Source organism: Bubalus kerabau, chromosome 4 (genome assembly GCF_029407905.1).
Source record: "Bubalus kerabau isolate K-KA32 ecotype Philippines breed swamp buffalo chromosome 4, PCC_UOA_SB_1v2, whole genome shotgun sequence".
Taxonomy (NCBI): Eukaryota; Metazoa; Chordata; class Mammalia; order Artiodactyla; family Bovidae; genus Bubalus; species Bubalus kerabau.
In genome coordinates this window covers 128,484,131-128,502,303 of record NC_073627.1, presented here as the reverse complement: position 1 = coordinate 128,502,303, position 18,173 = coordinate 128,484,131, and the positions used below count along the sequence as shown (strand labels likewise).

At 34.8% G+C, this 18,173-nt stretch overlaps 1 protein-coding gene across 1 annotated transcript in view; it reads right to left on the bottom strand.

The window, feature by feature from the left end:
- The window catches only part of DCAF10 (DDB1 and CUL4 associated factor 10), a 51,824-nt gene that overhangs the window by 5,577 nt on the left and 28,074 nt on the right, over window positions 1-18,173 (bottom strand). The window contains exons 3-5 of the mRNA XM_055578565.1: window positions 10,974-11,171; window positions 2,339-2,541; window positions 769-882 (exon numbers count right to left, since the gene is read on the bottom strand). Of these exons, the coding sequence (XP_055434540.1) occupies window positions 769-882; window positions 2,339-2,541; window positions 10,974-11,171 (515 nt within the window). The remainder of the gene's footprint in view (window positions 1-768; window positions 883-2,338; window positions 2,542-10,973; window positions 11,172-18,173) is intronic.

Below are 18,173 nucleotides of genomic sequence, written 5' to 3'. Positions count from 1 at the left end.
AGGAGCAAGTGTCTTCTAATTTCGTGGCTGCAGTCACCGTCTGCAGTGATTTTGGAGCCCAAGAAAATAAAATCTGCCACTGTTTCCATTTTTTCCCATCTATTTGCTGTAAAGTGATGAGACCAGATGCCATGATCTTCGTTTTCTGAATGTTGAGTTTTAAGCCAGTTTTTTCACTCTCCTCTTTCACCTTCCTCAAGAGGCTCTTTAGTTCCTCTTCAGTTTCTGCCATTAGGGTGGTATCATCTGCATTATCTGAGGCTGTTGATATTTCTCTCAGCAATCTTGATTCCAGCTTGTGATTCATCCAGCCCAGCATTTTGCATGATGCACTCTCTCATTTAATTTCTGTTACAATCTTAATTGGAGTCTGTATTTCCCAACTATTCTCTCTCCAAACAGGACCAAACTTAAATCCAGGAAGTAAAACCAAAATTCAAATTCCAACAAAAATTTAAGCCCATGATATTCAACCTAGAGACTCTGGTTAGCTTTGTTGGGTTTTGTTTGTTTTTTGGCCACAATGAGGGACATATGGGATCTTAGTTCCTTGACGAGGGATGAAACCTGTGCCCACTGCAGTGGAAGTGCAGAGTCTTAACCATTGAACCACCAGGGAATTCCCTGGTTAGCTTTTTGAAAATGATTATTGAGGGGCAAGGAATAACCTCATCTCTATTGGCTTTTATTTTTAAAGATTAAAATCAAACCAAAGAAAGCTATTTTAGCATCTATATACAAGATTATTAAATCCAACTTCTGACCTACCTTCTCTTTGTGAGGTGCGTGACATGTGTTTCTCAGAAGATGAATTAGAATCACTGTGATGACAAGGTGAGCCAGAAACTCTAGGACCAGACGAACTCGACAAAGTGGTAAGATCTTGAAAATACAAAACATTCCAACAGTGAATTCTGGTAATGTCTCAACTTTTAAATAATCTACTTGAATCATATTTTTAAAGTTCATATGAAGCATGGCAACTACATACCCACCTAAAAGTGGTCTATATATAACTAAGATTGAGGTGGGCAAGATGTTTCTTTGGAATGTCCTATCCATTCCAAGGCTTAGTCGCTTTCTAAAATTCTTTACACCAATGACTTCCTTAAGTGAAATAAAAATGAAAAACCAAATAAACACAGGAACATCTTGAAAAGTGAAAGTGAAGTCGCTCAGTCATGTCTGACTTTTCGCGACCCCATGGACTGTAGCCTACCAGGCTCCTCCATCCATGGGATTTTCCAGGCAAGAATACTGGAGTGGGTTGCCATTTCCTTCTCCAACATCTTAGGTTCCCCATTATTTCTGTAGTGAAATGGAATAAGAAAATTCAGCATGAATGAAAACTGAGCTGCTCAGTCTGTTGTTTTATGTTAGAATAGCATCCAAACAACAGGCCCATTACTGAGAACACGAACAGATCTTCCTTAAAGCATAGCAACAACTTCTATCATGCTTACTGAAATTATGTGAATACTATCTTTGAAATGCAATACAAACATAATATTGAAATCTGAGAAAATAAAATGAGTATCAGATAGGGGAGTCTGATGTACTACTCCCAACAGCAGTCTCTATGTCACACTTTTCTTGTAGCCCCACACATCTGTGGGGACTTCTTATTAATCTAATTTCTTTTGATGGTATTAAGTATCAGAATTACCTTTAAAAGACAGAAAACTTTCTTGGTTTTTAAGCAAAACATGCCAACTAGATCTCCTAAATCACTACTTCTCACTAAGCTTAAGTTGACTATTAATGTTTAACCTAACAAATTCTGAAATTAAAAGGACTGCACTTACATGTTAATGAATCTCTTGCTTGCAAATAAGCTGGTAAATCTTAAATTTCTACTTTCAGCAATGAAATTAGGCAACTGCAATACAATGAGGCCTATGCATTCCCAAAGATCCTCAAAAGTGGCCACATGCACAGAGAAAGATTCCAAACATTTGAAGCTGATTTTAAATGCCAATTTATCAGAAAGACTTAAAAAGATTGACAGTACTTTGGGCTATCACTAGTATTTGAGATAATGATGATTTACAAACACTGATGAAGATTTTCTGGCTAGCAGAGGGCTAAAATTTTTTTTTTTTAGAGTTTGAAGTTATTCTTCCTAGATAATTTGTGAGGTACAAACTAATACTACATCAAAGATACATGCAGATCATTATACTTCTTTGGGAAAAAAGCTCTCACTGAGCTTTCCAAAGAATGTCTTTTAATTTTCTTCCCTTCTTCCTGTTATCATCTCAAAATAGAAACATATACCATCTCCACGTCTGAGATTATTTAGAAAACTCTTTCTTTTAATCAAAAAAGGAAAGCTTACCTGAACTTGATGTTGTTCTTCTTGCCCTTAAAATGGGATAGCTGCCTACTTCTAAAGACTTGGTTAAGTCAAGATCATGCAAAATCAAGAGATATCCAGAGGACGTTGAGATCAACATTTTGGAACAATCTGGTGTTAATCTCATCCGCATAAGAAAACGTGTGTGAAAGAATTTCTTATGTGGACATCCATCTTCTGTACACCTACAGAAGAAATCAAACCAACAAAACCTAGTTATCATAAACATTCAGTGATAGTCCTATTTTTGCCCTTCCAACTAGAATTTACACTCAATGTATACTCAGACTTCTACAGATGAAAAATTTTTGCTCCTCATTCCTTCTTCCATTTCTTTAACTTTTTTTAAAAAGATTATTCTTTCTTTCTCATGTATATTAAGTAAAACTTGGTTGAGGAAAACTCTCACTTTTTATTGCTCTGAAAAATCTTTATTTCACTCTTTTTGATTAAAGGTTCAGCTGAGCCTATAAGGGTTGATAGTTATTTCTAAATAGGACAATATTTCATTGAGTTCTGGCTTCCATTGTTGTTATTTTAAAGTCTGTTATCAGTTGAATTGTTACTTTGGATATTTTTTTTTTCCTTTGACTAATCTTCCCTTGTCTTTAGAGTATTGCAGTTTCACTCTGAAGTTTGTAAATGTTGATCTCTTATTATTGATCTTCACTGAGATTCGTTTGACTTTCTAAATCTTAAGATTCAAATTGTTCATATATTCTGGAGGATCTTCTGTCATTATTCCAATGTTGCCTCTCACCTATTTCTAAATTCTTTTGGAGTTCTAAATAGATACTTGAAACATTCCCATGAGACTCTTGTCTCATAACTGCTCTTTCATGTTTGCTATCTCCTCATCTCCATATATTGCCTTCTGGGTAATTTTTCAGTATCTATATTAATCTGTTGTATAAACTGTTTCTGCTACTTGTTTTTATAAATTTCAACAGTACTTTTTTTTTTTTTTACTTCTTTAAGTTCTATTTGGCTTTATTTCAAATCTGCATGATCTTTTGGATACATTTTTATTCCTTGCCTAATATTTTTTATTCCCCCTTTTATTTCCTTTTTATTTTTAAAACTGTGAAATGTATCATCCTTACAGAAAAGTACATAAAGTACTTGTGGAGTTTAGAGAAAAGTGAACATCTGTAACTCACCACCCATGTTAAGAAGTGTCAATACCAATACTTTAAGTCTCCTGTTTCTCTCCCCTTGTTGCATCCTTCAGTCAGCATGCAGCGCTTCAAGCATGCAATGTCTTTTCTTATCTGAGAGTTTTTCTAAAATTTAAGTCTTCTTCTCCTTATGTAGTCTCTACTTTTTCCAAAATATCTCCCCATTTGTTTAGGTCTTTCTATTAGACACTTCTGTCAAATGTCTGATTATCTTTTGACTGTCTGCTCATAGTTAAGAGTGGGGAACCAAAAAGGTGACTGGGAACTCTAAGTGCAAGGGCAGGCTTCAAAAAAGGAAGCCATTTTTTGAGGAACTTCTGATGTCAGTATCTTTAGTTCAATAGCTGAAAGAACTCTCAGGATATCTGAATTCAGTATTCAGTGTGCATATGGTCATTTAGTCCCCCAGATTTTGGTCAGGTACTCAAAGCCTTCAACTGTGTCTGGCATCCTTTAATATAGAGAGATTTCTATTTTACCCTCTTTAGAGAATAAGAGTTAAGATTTCTGCTGACATAGAGGAGGTAAATCATCCAGCAGTATGGATTAAGGGAAGAGATATAAATTCTTAAATATCTTTCATTTAAATCCTTATTTTAGCTACCCTTTCTACTACACAGTACCCAGAGTTGCCAGTTCCTGTGATTTTTGAGGATTTTGTATAAACTGTCTTAAGTTCTTAACGTTTTCCACTGCTAGTTTAGGATTCAGCTTTCTTGTACTTATTATTAAGTAAGTTGCTAAGATGGTTGCCACTCATCCTCCTGCTTTCCAGATTTTAAAATTTTATTGTCATTGCTTTCTTTCCTGTTTCCCCATCTTATGAGTTTATACCCTTCATTTAAAATTTGTTTGTATTTTAGAGGAATCTGCTCATTCACAGACTCTATTCAGGTCTTATAATAACTTAAATAAAATTTTAGTTTTCTCCATAATGGTTATATAAATCTTCTGCTGTAATTTATTCCTGTGTACCAACTAAAATTTTTAAGAGTATTTTATTTATTTAATTTGGCCATACTACATGGCATACAGGATCTTAGTTCCCCGACCAGGGATTGAACCTACTATGCTCCTTACACTGGAAGCGCAGAGTCTTAACCACTGGACCATCAGGGAAGTCCCCAGCTAATTTTTTTAATTATTAAAATTATGTACTTAAAATTTTTTAATTAAAGTTATGTATAGGAACACTATTGATTTTTATATTTTGACCTTATATCAACAATTGTAGTTAACTCTGATTCTAATAATTTGTCAGTAGAATTTCTAGAGTTTTCTATCTAGTCCACGTGTCTAAAAACTGAGGCCTATGGGCAAAATCTGGATTACTGTTTTTTTTTATTAATTTATTATTTTTTATTAGAGGTCTTCACTGCTGCACATGGGCTTTCTCTAGCTGCAGCAAGCAGGGGCTTCTCATTGTGGTGGCTTTTATTGTTGCAGAGCACAGGCGGTAGGCACATGGGCTTCAGTAGTTCTGGCACTTGGGCTCAGTAGTGTGGTGCACAGGCTTAGTTGCTCTGTGGCATGTGGAATCTTCCTGGACCAGGGATTGAACTCGTGTCCCCTACAATGGCAGGCAGATTGTTATCCACTGTACTACCAGGAAGTTCTCATTGCCTGTTTCTATATAGAAAGTTTGTTGGAACACAGCCATACTCATTCATGTATTATCTATGACTGCTCAGAGACAACAGAACATGTGTGCATGCTAAGTCACTTCACTTGTCCGACTCTTTGCGACCTCATGGGCTGTAGTCCACCAGGTTGCTCTGTCCATGGGATTCTCCAGGCAAGAATACTGGAGTGGGTTGCCATTTCCTCCTCCAGAGGATCTTCCCAACCTAGGGGTCGAACCTGCATCTCTTAAGTCTCCTGCATTGGCAGGCAGGTTCTTTACCACCAGCGCCACCTGGGAAGCCCCAGTAGAACACACAAAGTCTAAAATATTTATTCCACAGTCCTTTATAGAAAGTTTGCCAGCCCCTGATATAGACAATCATATCATCTGTGAATGTTGTTTCATTTTTTTCTTTTCCAATCCTTATATATTACAATCCTTATTTTACTGCACCAACTAGGACCCTGCCTCCCTCCACACTAAAACAATAGTGAACAGTAATAGTAAGAGCAAGTATGTTCTCCTTCCTGATTTTAGAGAGAAAACTTCTAAAATTTCACCATTTCAAAATGTGCTATAGGTTTTTAGTGCATACTTTTAATGGGTTTCCTTCTAATTAACAGATTGTTTTAAACAGTTTTATCATGGTATAATTTCATACCATAAAACTCATTCATTTTAAGTGTACAATTAAATGATTTTTTAAGTAAATTTACTGAATTGTGTACTCAATATAACCCAATTTTAGAACATTTTCATCACTTTAAAAATCCCTCTTCCCCATTAGCAGTTACTCCCTTTCCGACTCCCAGCCACAGGTAACCAGTACTATTTCCTATCTCTACAGATCTGCCTGTTGTTGACACTGTATATAAATAGAATCATACAGTAAACTGTCTTCTGGTTTAGCTTTTTCACTCAACTTTTCTGGGGTTCTTCGACATTGTAGCACCTAACAGTACTTTGTTATCACATATAATATGTGTATAAATATATCATCACATGTTGTTCATCCTTTTACCAGTTTATAAGTATTTGAACTGGTTCTATTTTCTTCTGCTATTATGAATAATACTATTATAAGCATTCTTTGTGCAAACATATGTATTCATTTCTCTTGGGTAGATACCTAGAAGTGGAATTGCTAGATCATATGGCAACTCTTGTGGTTAACATTTTAAGAAGCTGCCAAAACTGTTTTCTAAAATGGCTGTATCATTTTATTTTCCTACAAGCAATATGTGAGATTCTGGTTTCTTCATATTCTTGCCAGTATTTGTTGCTGTCTTTTTTGTTAAAGCTATCTTATTGAATATGAAGTGGTATCTTATTTCGGTTTTGATTTGCATTTCCTTTAAGACTAATGATGTCATACATCTATTCAGGTGCTTATTAATCATTTGTATATTGCTCTTGGTGAAATGTCTATGTAAATATCTCACCTATTTTTAAAGTGGGTTATTTGTAATACATATAAGTGAGCTGGAAGTGTTCTTTATACATTCTGGATACAAATCCTTTAGTAAATGTGATCTACAAATATGCTATCCCATTCTGTAATATTCCTTTTCACTTTCTTAGTGTCATTTGATGTACAAAGCTTTTTAACTTTAATGAAGTCCATTTTATCCATTTTTAAAATCAGTTTGGTGTTATATGAAAATTCACTCACATGTTTTCTTCTAAGAGTTATATAGTTTCAGCTCTTATGTTCAGGTTGAAATCCATTTTGAATTCATTTCTGTGATATGAGATAATGGTCTAAATTCATCTCTTTGCATGTGGGTATCTGGTTGCTCATATCATTTGTTGAACAGACTATCTTTTCCTGAACCACTGAATTACCTTAGCACCTTTGTTGAAAATCAGCTGATCATAAATATAAGGATTGATTTCTGGACTCTCTATTTTGTTCCCTTATGTTAGATTTCTATCCTATGCCAGTACCACCTTGCCTTGATTACTATGGCTCCGTAGAAATTTCTGAAATCAGAAAGTGTGAATTTTCCAAATTCATTCTTCCTTTTGAAGATTGTTTTGGTTATTCTGGGTTATTTGTATTTCCATAAAAATTTTAGAATTGGTTTGACAATTTGTCCAAAAAAAAAAAAAGGCAGCTAGAGTTGATAGGGATTGCACTGAATCTATATACTAATTTGAGAGAATTGCCATCTTAATGATATTGAGATCCATAAGCATGAAATGGTCTCTCCATTCATTTATATCTTATATTTTATTCTTTTTGATGCTATTATGAGTGAAATTTTTCTTTTCATTCTTTTTTGGACTGTTCATTGCTCATGAACAGAAACATAATTTTATATATGAATCTTACATATTTTATGACCTTGCCGAACTTATTAGTTCTAGTAGTTTTGTGAATTCAACATTTTTAATATATACGCTCATATCTTATATATAGATAATTTTACTTCTTTCTTTCCAATCTAAATGCCTGTTATTTTTCTTGTCTGAATGTACTCTCAGTGCATATCCAGTAAGATGTTGTATAAAAGTGGTGAGAGTAGGCATCCTTGCCTTGTTCCCAGTCTTAGTGGGGGTGTTTTTAGTCTTTCAACACCGAGTATGATTTGAGCTGTAGGCTTTTTATAGCTGTCCTTTATCAAGTTGAAAAAGTTCCTTCTTATTCCTAGTTTTATCACAGATGGGTATTGGATTTTGTCTTGTGTTTTTTCTGCCTTTGAATGATCATATATATGGACTTTGACCTTTATTAATATATTACACAAATTGATTTTTAGATGTTTAACCAACCCTATCTATATCCTGGAATAAATTCCACTGGTTGTGACATATAATCCCTTACATATGTTGCTAGGTTAGATTTGCTAATATTTTATTGAGAATTTTTATCAAACTATCAGGAGAAGGATATTGGTCTGTAGTTTTCTATTCTTATGATGTTTGTCTGGGTTTGTATCAGAGTAATACCAGCCTCATAAAATGAGTTGGTAAGTGCTCTCCCTTCCTCTCTATTTTCTGTAAGACTTTGTGAAAGATTGATATTATTTATTCTGTAAATGTCTGGTAAAATTTACCAAACTTCATGAGTGAAGTCTTACAAGTCTGGGCTTTTCATTGTGGGAAGATTTTTAAATTGCCAATACAATTTCTTTACTTGCTATATAGGTCAATAGGTCTAGAGATTTTCTGTTTGCTCTTGAGTTAAATAATTTGTGATTCTGCAGGTATTTGTTTATCGAAGTTGTCCAATTTGTTGCCATAAAGTTGTTCATTGTGTTCTTTTGTGGGGCTTCCCTGATGGCTAAGTGGGTGAAGAATCCGTCTACAGTGCAGGACACACAGGAGTCATGGGTTCAGTCCCTGGGTAGGGAAGATCCCCTGGAGGAGGAAATGGCAATGCACTCTAGTATTCTTGCTGGGAAAATCCCATGGACAGAAGAGCCTGGTGGGCTACAATCCAAAGGGTCACAAAGAGTAGGATACAACTGAGTAAGCATGTATTCCTTTTTAATCCTTTTAATTTCTGTAAGGTTGGTAATGATGTCCCTTTTAATTATGAATGACTGTTGAATGTTATTCTTCAGCTGATAACAGTCATAAGGATTTATGTTTAATCTGTTAATGGGATAAATTATACTAACAGAATTTCTACTGATAAATCGTCTTTTCATTTCTAGAATAAACCCAAAGTGGTCATGATTATTTTGATTAATTTCTTACAGAATCATTTTTTTTTTTTTTTAGAATATTCACATCTACATTCACATTACAGACTGAACTTTCATTTTGAATTCAAGTATCAAGGCCATACCAGCTTCATACCTAAGGTAAGGAGAATTCCATTTTTCTGCAATCTGGACAGTAATAAAATTGGAATGTTCTGTTTCTTGTAATATTTGGTAGAAGTCACCTGTAAAACTGACATGCTGCTGTTTAATTAGTAGCTATGTTTTAATTGACTTTTTTTTCTTTCATTTCTCTAATGGTTAAAGCAGAGGTGATGTTCAGAATATTTAAATAACCAGCCCTACATGAAAACTAGTCAGAGTTGATGCTGGAATTGGATCCTGAGTTTCAGAGTTTCAGTGTTGGAACTGGATCCTGCAATTAGTTTACTATGTAAGAGTGACTTCGGCTACCGGATCATAAAGAGAGATCTTGAGAGAGGTATCTCCAGAGAGGTTCGTGGGTACCCAGAGGTGCGAGGATATGACACCTGAGGATGATTCATGACAGTAACTATCTATTAGTTAGTTTGGAAGAAATTCAATCTTTTAACAACCTTTTCAGCTGAACCAGTGCATAATGGTTAAATATCTGTCCTCGTAATGTCTATTTTTTTCTATTCCTTTCTTGATCACTTTTGCAAAGGTGTATTTTTTGGGGTAATCTGTCAGTTTCATCAAAGTTTTCAAGTATATTGGCATAAAAGTGACCTTATTATTTTACTTTATATTGTATTTTTTATTGTCTCTCATTGTTAAGACTGTGTCATCTCTCTTTTTTCCTTAATGTACCTTACCAGAGAAGAACAAGCTTTTAAAAAAATCTTTATTGTACTTTCATTTTCTGTTTCATTAATTTCTGCTTTTATCTTAATCATTTCTATATATCTACTTTCATCAGATTTATTATCTTTTTCAAGTTTTTTGAGTAAGATGCTTTAGTTCATTAATTTTTAGTCTATCTTTTAACTTCACTATGATTTTTTTCTTTGACCCATCAATTATTTAGGACGTAAGTTTATAAGTCTCCAAACCTTGGAATTTTAATTTACCTGTAGTTATTTAAACTATACTGATATCAGAGAAAAGATTTGTGTGATAACAATTCTTTGTTACTGGTTGAGACGTACTTTGTAGTCCAGAACACACTCAATTTTTGTACATGTTCAAACTCTGCTTCAGAGGATGTATTCACTATTTGGCAGCAGAATTCTACATCTGCCAACTAAGTCAAGGTTATTAATAACATTAAAATCTTCTAAATTAAAAAATAATTAGTTCTAAGTTTAAACAGGATGCTTGTCTTAAAGATAATCAGTAGCTCTATGCTTGGCTCAAACACTATGCATAACTAGAAATCTTTTAAGAATATTCCCCTAGTTTTACATATGAGCTCTAAAAAGAATATTTCAGAAACTTATAATTATTTCCGAAACTTCAACTCTTTCAGTTCTCTATCAGGAGATATTCTATTGAAGTGTTTCAGTGACAACTTAGATGGGATGACTGGCCCACTGTGAAAACTACCCCATGCACCGCAGGATGTTTACAAACTCTGTTCTCTGCTGACTAAATGTGAGTGGAAATCCTCTTCTCTTCTCCTGTAGTGACAACTAAAACTGCACCACACATTATGTCTCAACATTCCCCTAACATCAGTACCACTCTAACTGAGAAACTACTCTTTTAATGCATGAAAACAAACTTCAAAATTTACAAAATAGATTTAGAATTGAAGGATCAAAGGAAAACATTTCAGTTCCACAAAGGAAATAACAAAATATTCTTCCTTAAATTCAGGAAACTCATCTTATAAACCAGTTTTCATCATTAACTTGGTCTTGGTTAAGTATTTGGTACTTGGTCTCAAGTACCAAGTACTTGGTCTTTTTTCTATATAATTTTCTCCAAGTTTTTTAGTCATGATATATGACTAAGTGCAAGGAACTAAAGACAGAATCACTTTCTGATTGTTTTTCCCAAAGCCAGTTTCTTTCTTCTAAAGAAATATGAGAGCTAAGACAGAACACTGAGTGTTTTTTTTTACCATTTTAAAACCATTTTTTTGTTGTTCATAATCCTAACATAGTCTCCTGTTCACAAACCTGTTGGTGTCCCAAATAATGACATTTCCATCAAATCCTGACGTTACTAAGAGTCTTGTATTAGTATCATATTCGATGTTCTTCACCCAGCTAGTGTGACCATGTAAAGTGCATACTTTCGTGTTCAGTTTTCTCAGATCCCATAGGGCTATCGTAGTGTCATCAGAACAGGTGGCAAACAGCCGGTTATCAAGAAATCTACAAAGCAGAAAAGAAAAACTGGTTTATTTAATCTCTTATTAAAGAAAACTGCTGTTACCTAATCAAGAAAACAAACCAAAAAAGGACTACAAACTTACTGTACAAACCCAGTGATTCTAATATATAACAGTAGTAAGTATACTTTACATAACCAGAGGATACAAGGAGTTAATGAGGACCATGTTGTAATTTTATCTACTTGTGTTAAATTATTTTATTGAAAATCAGGAATAGAGGTGGGTGTTTAGAGAACAATGCTAGAGAAAATGAATTTTAGAATCTATATAGGAAACACAAATGGTAAGAGACAATAGGAGACAAAGGAGATTTTGAATACTTAATTGCAGGTGAAACATGTTAAGCATAAAGTGTTCAAAATTATGACAAATATTTACTTTGCTACAAATAACATCGCTTTCTATTTAGTGTACATTTCTCTTTAAAATATATTTACATATACAAAATCAATTCAAAGTGAAAGTGAAAGTGTTTAGTCACTCAGTTGTGTCCTACTCTTTGTGACCCCATGGACTATAGCCCACAGGGTCCTCTGTCCATGAAATTCTCCAGGCAAGAATACTGGAGAGAGTTGTCATTCCCTTCTCCAGGGGATCTTCCTGACCCAGGGATCTAATCTGGGTCTCCTGCATTGCAGGCAGATTCTTTACCAATTGAGCCACCAGGAAAGCCCAATTAATTCAAAGGCATTCCCCAAATAACTCACTTCTAAGACAATGAAGAAGAAATGGAAAAATTCTTAAAAAGGTACAGTCTTGAACCAAGATTAAACCAGGAAGAAATAGAAAATACGAACAGATCAATTATCAGTAATAAAATTCAATCAGTAATTTAAAAAGTCCTCACAGGGAATTCCCTAATGACCCAGTAGTTAGAACTCTGCTTTCACTGCTGAGGGCCAGGTTCCATCCCTGGATGGGGAACTAACATCCTGAAAGCCACATGGCACAGCCAAGTAAATAAATTAATAAATATTTTAAAATTTAAAAATAAAAATAAAAACTCCCCACAAACCAAAGTCCAGGACCAAATGGCTTCACAGGTGAATTCTACCAAACATTTAGGGAAGAGTTAAAATCTATCCTTCTCAAACTATTCTAAAAAATTGCAGAGGAAGGAACACTCTCAAACTCATTCTATGAGTTCCTGATACCAAAACCAGTCAAAGATATCACATGCACATAGTAATTACAGGCCAGTATCACTGATAAACACAGATGCAAAAATCCTCAACAAAATATTAGCAAACTAAATCCAACAATATGAAGAGGATCATACAACATGATCAAGTCAGATTTTATCCCAGGGATGCAAAGATTTTTCAATATCCACAAATCAATGAGTGTGATAAACCACCTTAAGAAATTGAAGAATAAACACCATACGATCATCTCAACATATGCAAACAAATCTTTTGATAAAGTTCAGCATCCATTTATGATTAAAAACTCTCCAGAAAGCAGGTATAGAGGGAATCTGGCTTAATATAAGGCAATATATGACAAAGCCACAACATCATACTCAATGGTGAAAAGCTGAGGGCATTTCCGTTTACCACATTATCGATCAGAGACGTATCAATATGTCTTTTGTTATCCCAAAATTATTTATCAGAGACATTTCAATATTCATTTACATAACAAACTGCCAGCCACAGGCATTAGTTTCTGCAAAAATCCCCCAGTCAATAATGCGTTAAGATCAGAAACAAAACAAGGATGTCCATTCTGAAGTCCTATCCTAGAGGAAAACAATTAGAGATGAAAAAGAAATAAAAGGACTCCAAATAAGAAAGGAAAAAGTAAAACTCACTGCTTGCAGATGACATGATACTACATAACAGAAAATCCTAAAGATACCACAGAAAACTATTAGAGCACATCAACAAATGTGGTAAAGTTGCAGGATACAAGATATACAGAAATCTGTTGCAGTTCTATATGCTAACAATGAACTATCAGAAAGAGAAATTAAGGAAACAATTCCATTTACCATCATGTCAAAGAGCATAAAATACGTAGGAATAAACCTACCTAAGGAGATAAAAGACCTATACTTAGAAAACTATAATACACTGATGCAAGAAACTGAAGATGAGAAGACGACACAGAAAGATATGTGTCCTTGGAATAGAAGACCTACTATTATTGTTAAAATGACCATATTGTCCAAGGCAGTCTACAGATTCAATGCAATCCCTATCAAGATACCAATGGCATTTTTCACAGAAGTAGAACAAATAATTTTAAAATTTGTATGGAAACACAAAGACTCCAAATAGCAAAGAACAGAGGTGGAAGATTCATGCTTTCTGACTATACTGTGCTGTGCTTAGTCACTCCTCGTGTCTGACTCTTTGCGACCTCATGGACTGTAGCTTGCCAGGCTCCTCTGTCCATGGGGATTCTCAATGCAAGAATACCAGTGGGTTGCTATGCCCTCCTCCAGGGGATCTTCCCAACCCAGGGATTGAACTTAGGTCGCCTGCATTGCAGGCAGATTCTTCACCATCTGAGCCACCAAGGCAGCCCTCAGACTATACTACCAAGCTACAATAATCAAAGCACTATAGTACTGGCACAAAAACACACACAGATCAATGGAACAGGATGGAGAGCCCAGAAATAAACCCACATACCTATGGTCAATTAATCTATGAGAAAGAGGCAAGAATACACAACGGAGGAAAGACAGTTTCTTCAATAAGTAGTGCTGGAAAACTAGACATGTAAGAGAATGAAATTTGAACATTCTCTAACACCATATACAAAAATAAATTCAAAATGGATTAATGACCTAAATCTAAGACCAGATACTATACAACTCCTAGAGGAAAACATAAGGCAGAAGAACACTGTTTGAAATAAAACACAGCATTTTTTTTTTTTTCTGATCTGTCTCCTAAAGCAAAGGAAACAAAAATAAATAAGATCTAAGTAAACTTAAAAGCTTTTGCACAACAAAGGCGACCATAAACCAAATGAAAAGACAACCCACAAAATGAGAGAAAATATTTGCCAACGATTTGACCAACAAGGGATTAATCCCCAAAATATACGAAGAGCTCACACAGCTCAAAATCAAAACAACAACCCAATCAAAAAAATGAGCAGAAAATCTAGACATTTCTCCAAAGAGGGCATACCAATGGCCAGAAAGCACAAGAAAAGATGCTAATATTTTGAAAAACATGCTGCTGCTGCTGCTAAGTTACTTCAGTTGTGTCCAACTCTGTGTGACATGCTGGACACTGCTAATTATTAGAGAAATGCAAATCAAAGCTACAATGAGGTACCAATCAGAATGGCCATCAACAAAAAGTCTACAAACAATAAATGCTAGAGTGGGTGTGGGAAAAAGGGAACCCTCCTACACTATTGCTGTGAAGGTAAACTGGTACAGTCACTATGGGGTACATTATGGAGGTTCCTTAAAAGTCTAAAAACATAACTGCTATATGATCCAGCAGTCCCACCCCTAGGCATATATCTAGGAAAAAACCATATTTTGAAAATATTTGGGACATGCACCCCAATGTTCACTGTAGCACTATTTACAACAGCTAAGACATGGAAGCAACCTAAATGTCCACTGACTGATGAATGGATAAAGAAGATATATATATACAGGGTTGGCCAAAAAGTTCATTTGGCCAATGTAATATAATGGAATACTACTCAGCCATAAAAAGAAAAGAAATGATGCCATTAGCAGGCACCATGAATGCAACCAGACGTTATTTCACTAAGTGAAGTGTCAAAAAGAGAAATAACACATGATATCACTTACATGTGGAATCTAAAATATGGCACAAATGAACCTATCTACAGAATAGAAACAGACTCACAGACACAGAGTGATTGCCAAGGGGTGGGGGTGTTGGGCAGAAGAACGATGGACTGGGAGTTTGGGGTTAGTGGATGCAAACTAATATATTTAGAATGGATAAACAACAAGGTCCTACCTGTATACCTTGTATATCACAAGAAACTATATCTAATCTGGTGGGATAAAACATAATGGAAAAGAACATTAAAAAAAGAATGTATATATGTATATAACTGAGTCACCTATACAGCAGAAATTAGTACAACATTGTATAAATCAATTATACTTCAAATTAAAAAAAAAGACGTGGTACATATATAGAATGGAATCTTACTCAGCTATAAAAAACAATGAAATACTCTAGAATTCAGTATTAAAAATATATGCATAGAAATAATACAAATATTAAGAAACACAAATAGAAAAAAAAAGAATGAAATAATACCACTTGGAGCAACATGAATGGTCCTAGACAGTATCGTGCATGTGTGCTCAGTTGTATCCAACTCTTTGCAATCCCATGGATTGTAGCCCACCAGGCTCCTCTATACATGGAATTTTCTAGGCAAGAATACTGGAGTGGGTTGCCATTTCCTACTCCAGGGGATCTTCCTGACCCAAGGATTGAACCTGTGTATCTTGTGTCTCCCGCAATGGCAGGCAGATTCTTTACCACTGTGCCACCTGAGAAGCCCAATAGATTATCAAACTAAGTGAAATAAATCAGTCAGAAAAAGACAAATACCATATAATGTCACTTATATGTGTGGAATTTTGGAAAAATGATATAAAGGAACTTATTTACAAAACAGAAATAGACTTATAGCCTTAGAAAACAAGCTTATGGTTACCAAAGGGGAAAGAGGGTGGGAGTTTGGGATTAACATATACACACTTCTACATATAAAACAGATGATCAACAAGGACCTATATATACATACATACATATACACACACACATACATATATATACACATATACATACATACACTTAACTATGTATATATAAAAACCTAAACTACTCTGCTGTACACCTGAAACTAATACAATATTGTAAATCAACTATAGTCTAATATAAAATAAAAATTGTTTTTTAAATGAAAAAAAGGACTTAGGGTTGGAAGATGTTGTTCCTTAGTGATTATATATATTTCAAAATAATTTTATGGCTATGTATAATTTGTGAACCACATTAATAAATTAATAAAAAAATTTTTTTAACTTAAAGACTTTTGTACAGTAAAGGAAATTACTGACAAAATAATTTGAAAAGACAACCTACTGAATGGGAGAAGTTACTGCAAATGATATGACTGTTAAAGGGTTAATATCCAAAATATATAAACAGCCTACACAACTCAACATAAAAAAACAAACAACCCAGTTAAAATATGGGCAGAGGAAACAGACGTTTTTCCAAAGTTGAAATGCAGATGGCCAACAGGCACATGAAAAGATGCTCAATATCAATAATAATCAGAGAAACATAAATTTAAAAATCACCATGAGGTATCATCTCATACCTGTCAGAATGGCTCTCATCAAAAAGAACAGAGATATCAAATGTTGGTATATATGTGGAGAAAAAGGAACCCTCATACACTGCTCATGGGAATGTATGGATACAGGCACTGTGGAAAACAGAGGTTTCTCAAAAAACTAAATTAGACCCATGTGACCCAGAAATTCTACTCCTGGATATATATCTGAAAATAAAATTCAAAAATATATATGCACTCCAATGTGTACAGCAGCATTATTTACAACTGCTGTGATATGAAAATAACCCATGTGTCTATCAACAGATGAATGGATAAAGATGTGGTGTATATATATATGGAATACTACTCAGACATAAAAAGGAATGAAATTTTGCCTACAGCAAAATGGATGGACTTGGAGGGCATTATGCTAAGGGAAATAAGTCAGACAGAGAAAGACAAATACTATATGATATCATTTGTAAGTGGAATCTAAAAAATACAACAAATTAGTAAATAAAAAAAAAAAGAAGCAGATGAACAGATACAGAGAATAAACTAGTGGTTACCAGCACTGCGAAGAAGGAAGCAAGGAGGGGCAGAAGAGGGAAAGGAAGGGGAAAGGGGAGGGTTTATTACGGGATTATATGAAATCATCTATGTGAAACTTTTTAAAATTGTAAAGTAAAAGTGAAAGTTGCTCAGTCGAATCTGACTCTTTGTGACCCCATGGACTATACAGGCCATGGGATTCTCCAGGCCAGAATACTAGAGTGGGTACCTGTTCCCTTCTCCAGGGATCTTCCCAACTCAGGGACCGAACCCAGGTCTCCCACATTGCAGGCGGATTGTTTACCAGCTGAGCCACCAGGGAAGCCATTAAAATTGTAAAGCACTACAGAATTTTTAAAATCTTTCGTTCACCAAAAAAGAGGGAAAACATGCCATCATGTTTAATCTATTAAACTGGAGTGGGTAGCCATTCCCTTCTCCAGGGTATCTTCCCAACCCAGGGATCAAACCCAGGTCTCCTGCACTGCAAGCAGATTCTTTACCATCTGAGCCATCAGGGAAGCCCATTATTTCAAATGCATTCCCCAAATAATCTCACTTAGCGACATTTTACTAGGATCAGTCAAGATTACAAAATAATTAACAGTTTTCCAAGGCAAAAGAAATGAAAGACAAAATAGATAAATGGCACTTATGCAAACTTATAAGCTTTTGCATAGCAAAGAAAACCATAAACCAAACAAAAAGACAACCTACGGACTGGGAGAAAGTAATTGCAAATGTGACCTCCAAGGGCTTAATTTCCAAAATTTACAAAAGCTTGTACCACTTAATAATAAAAAACCCAATAAAAAAATGGGCAGAAGACCTATACAGACATTTCTCCAAAGAAAACATCTAGATAGCCAATAGGCACATGAAAAGATGTTCAACAATGCTAATTAACAGAGAAATGCAATTCAAAACTACAATGTGGTATCCCCTTACACCAGTGAGAATGGCCATCATTAAAAAGTGTACAAATAATTAATGCTGGAGAGTATGTAAAGAAAAGGGAATCCGTCTACATTCTTGGTGGGAATGTAAACTGGTATAAGCACTATGGAAAACAGTATGGAGGTTCCTTAAAAAACTAAAAACAGAATTGTCATATGATCCA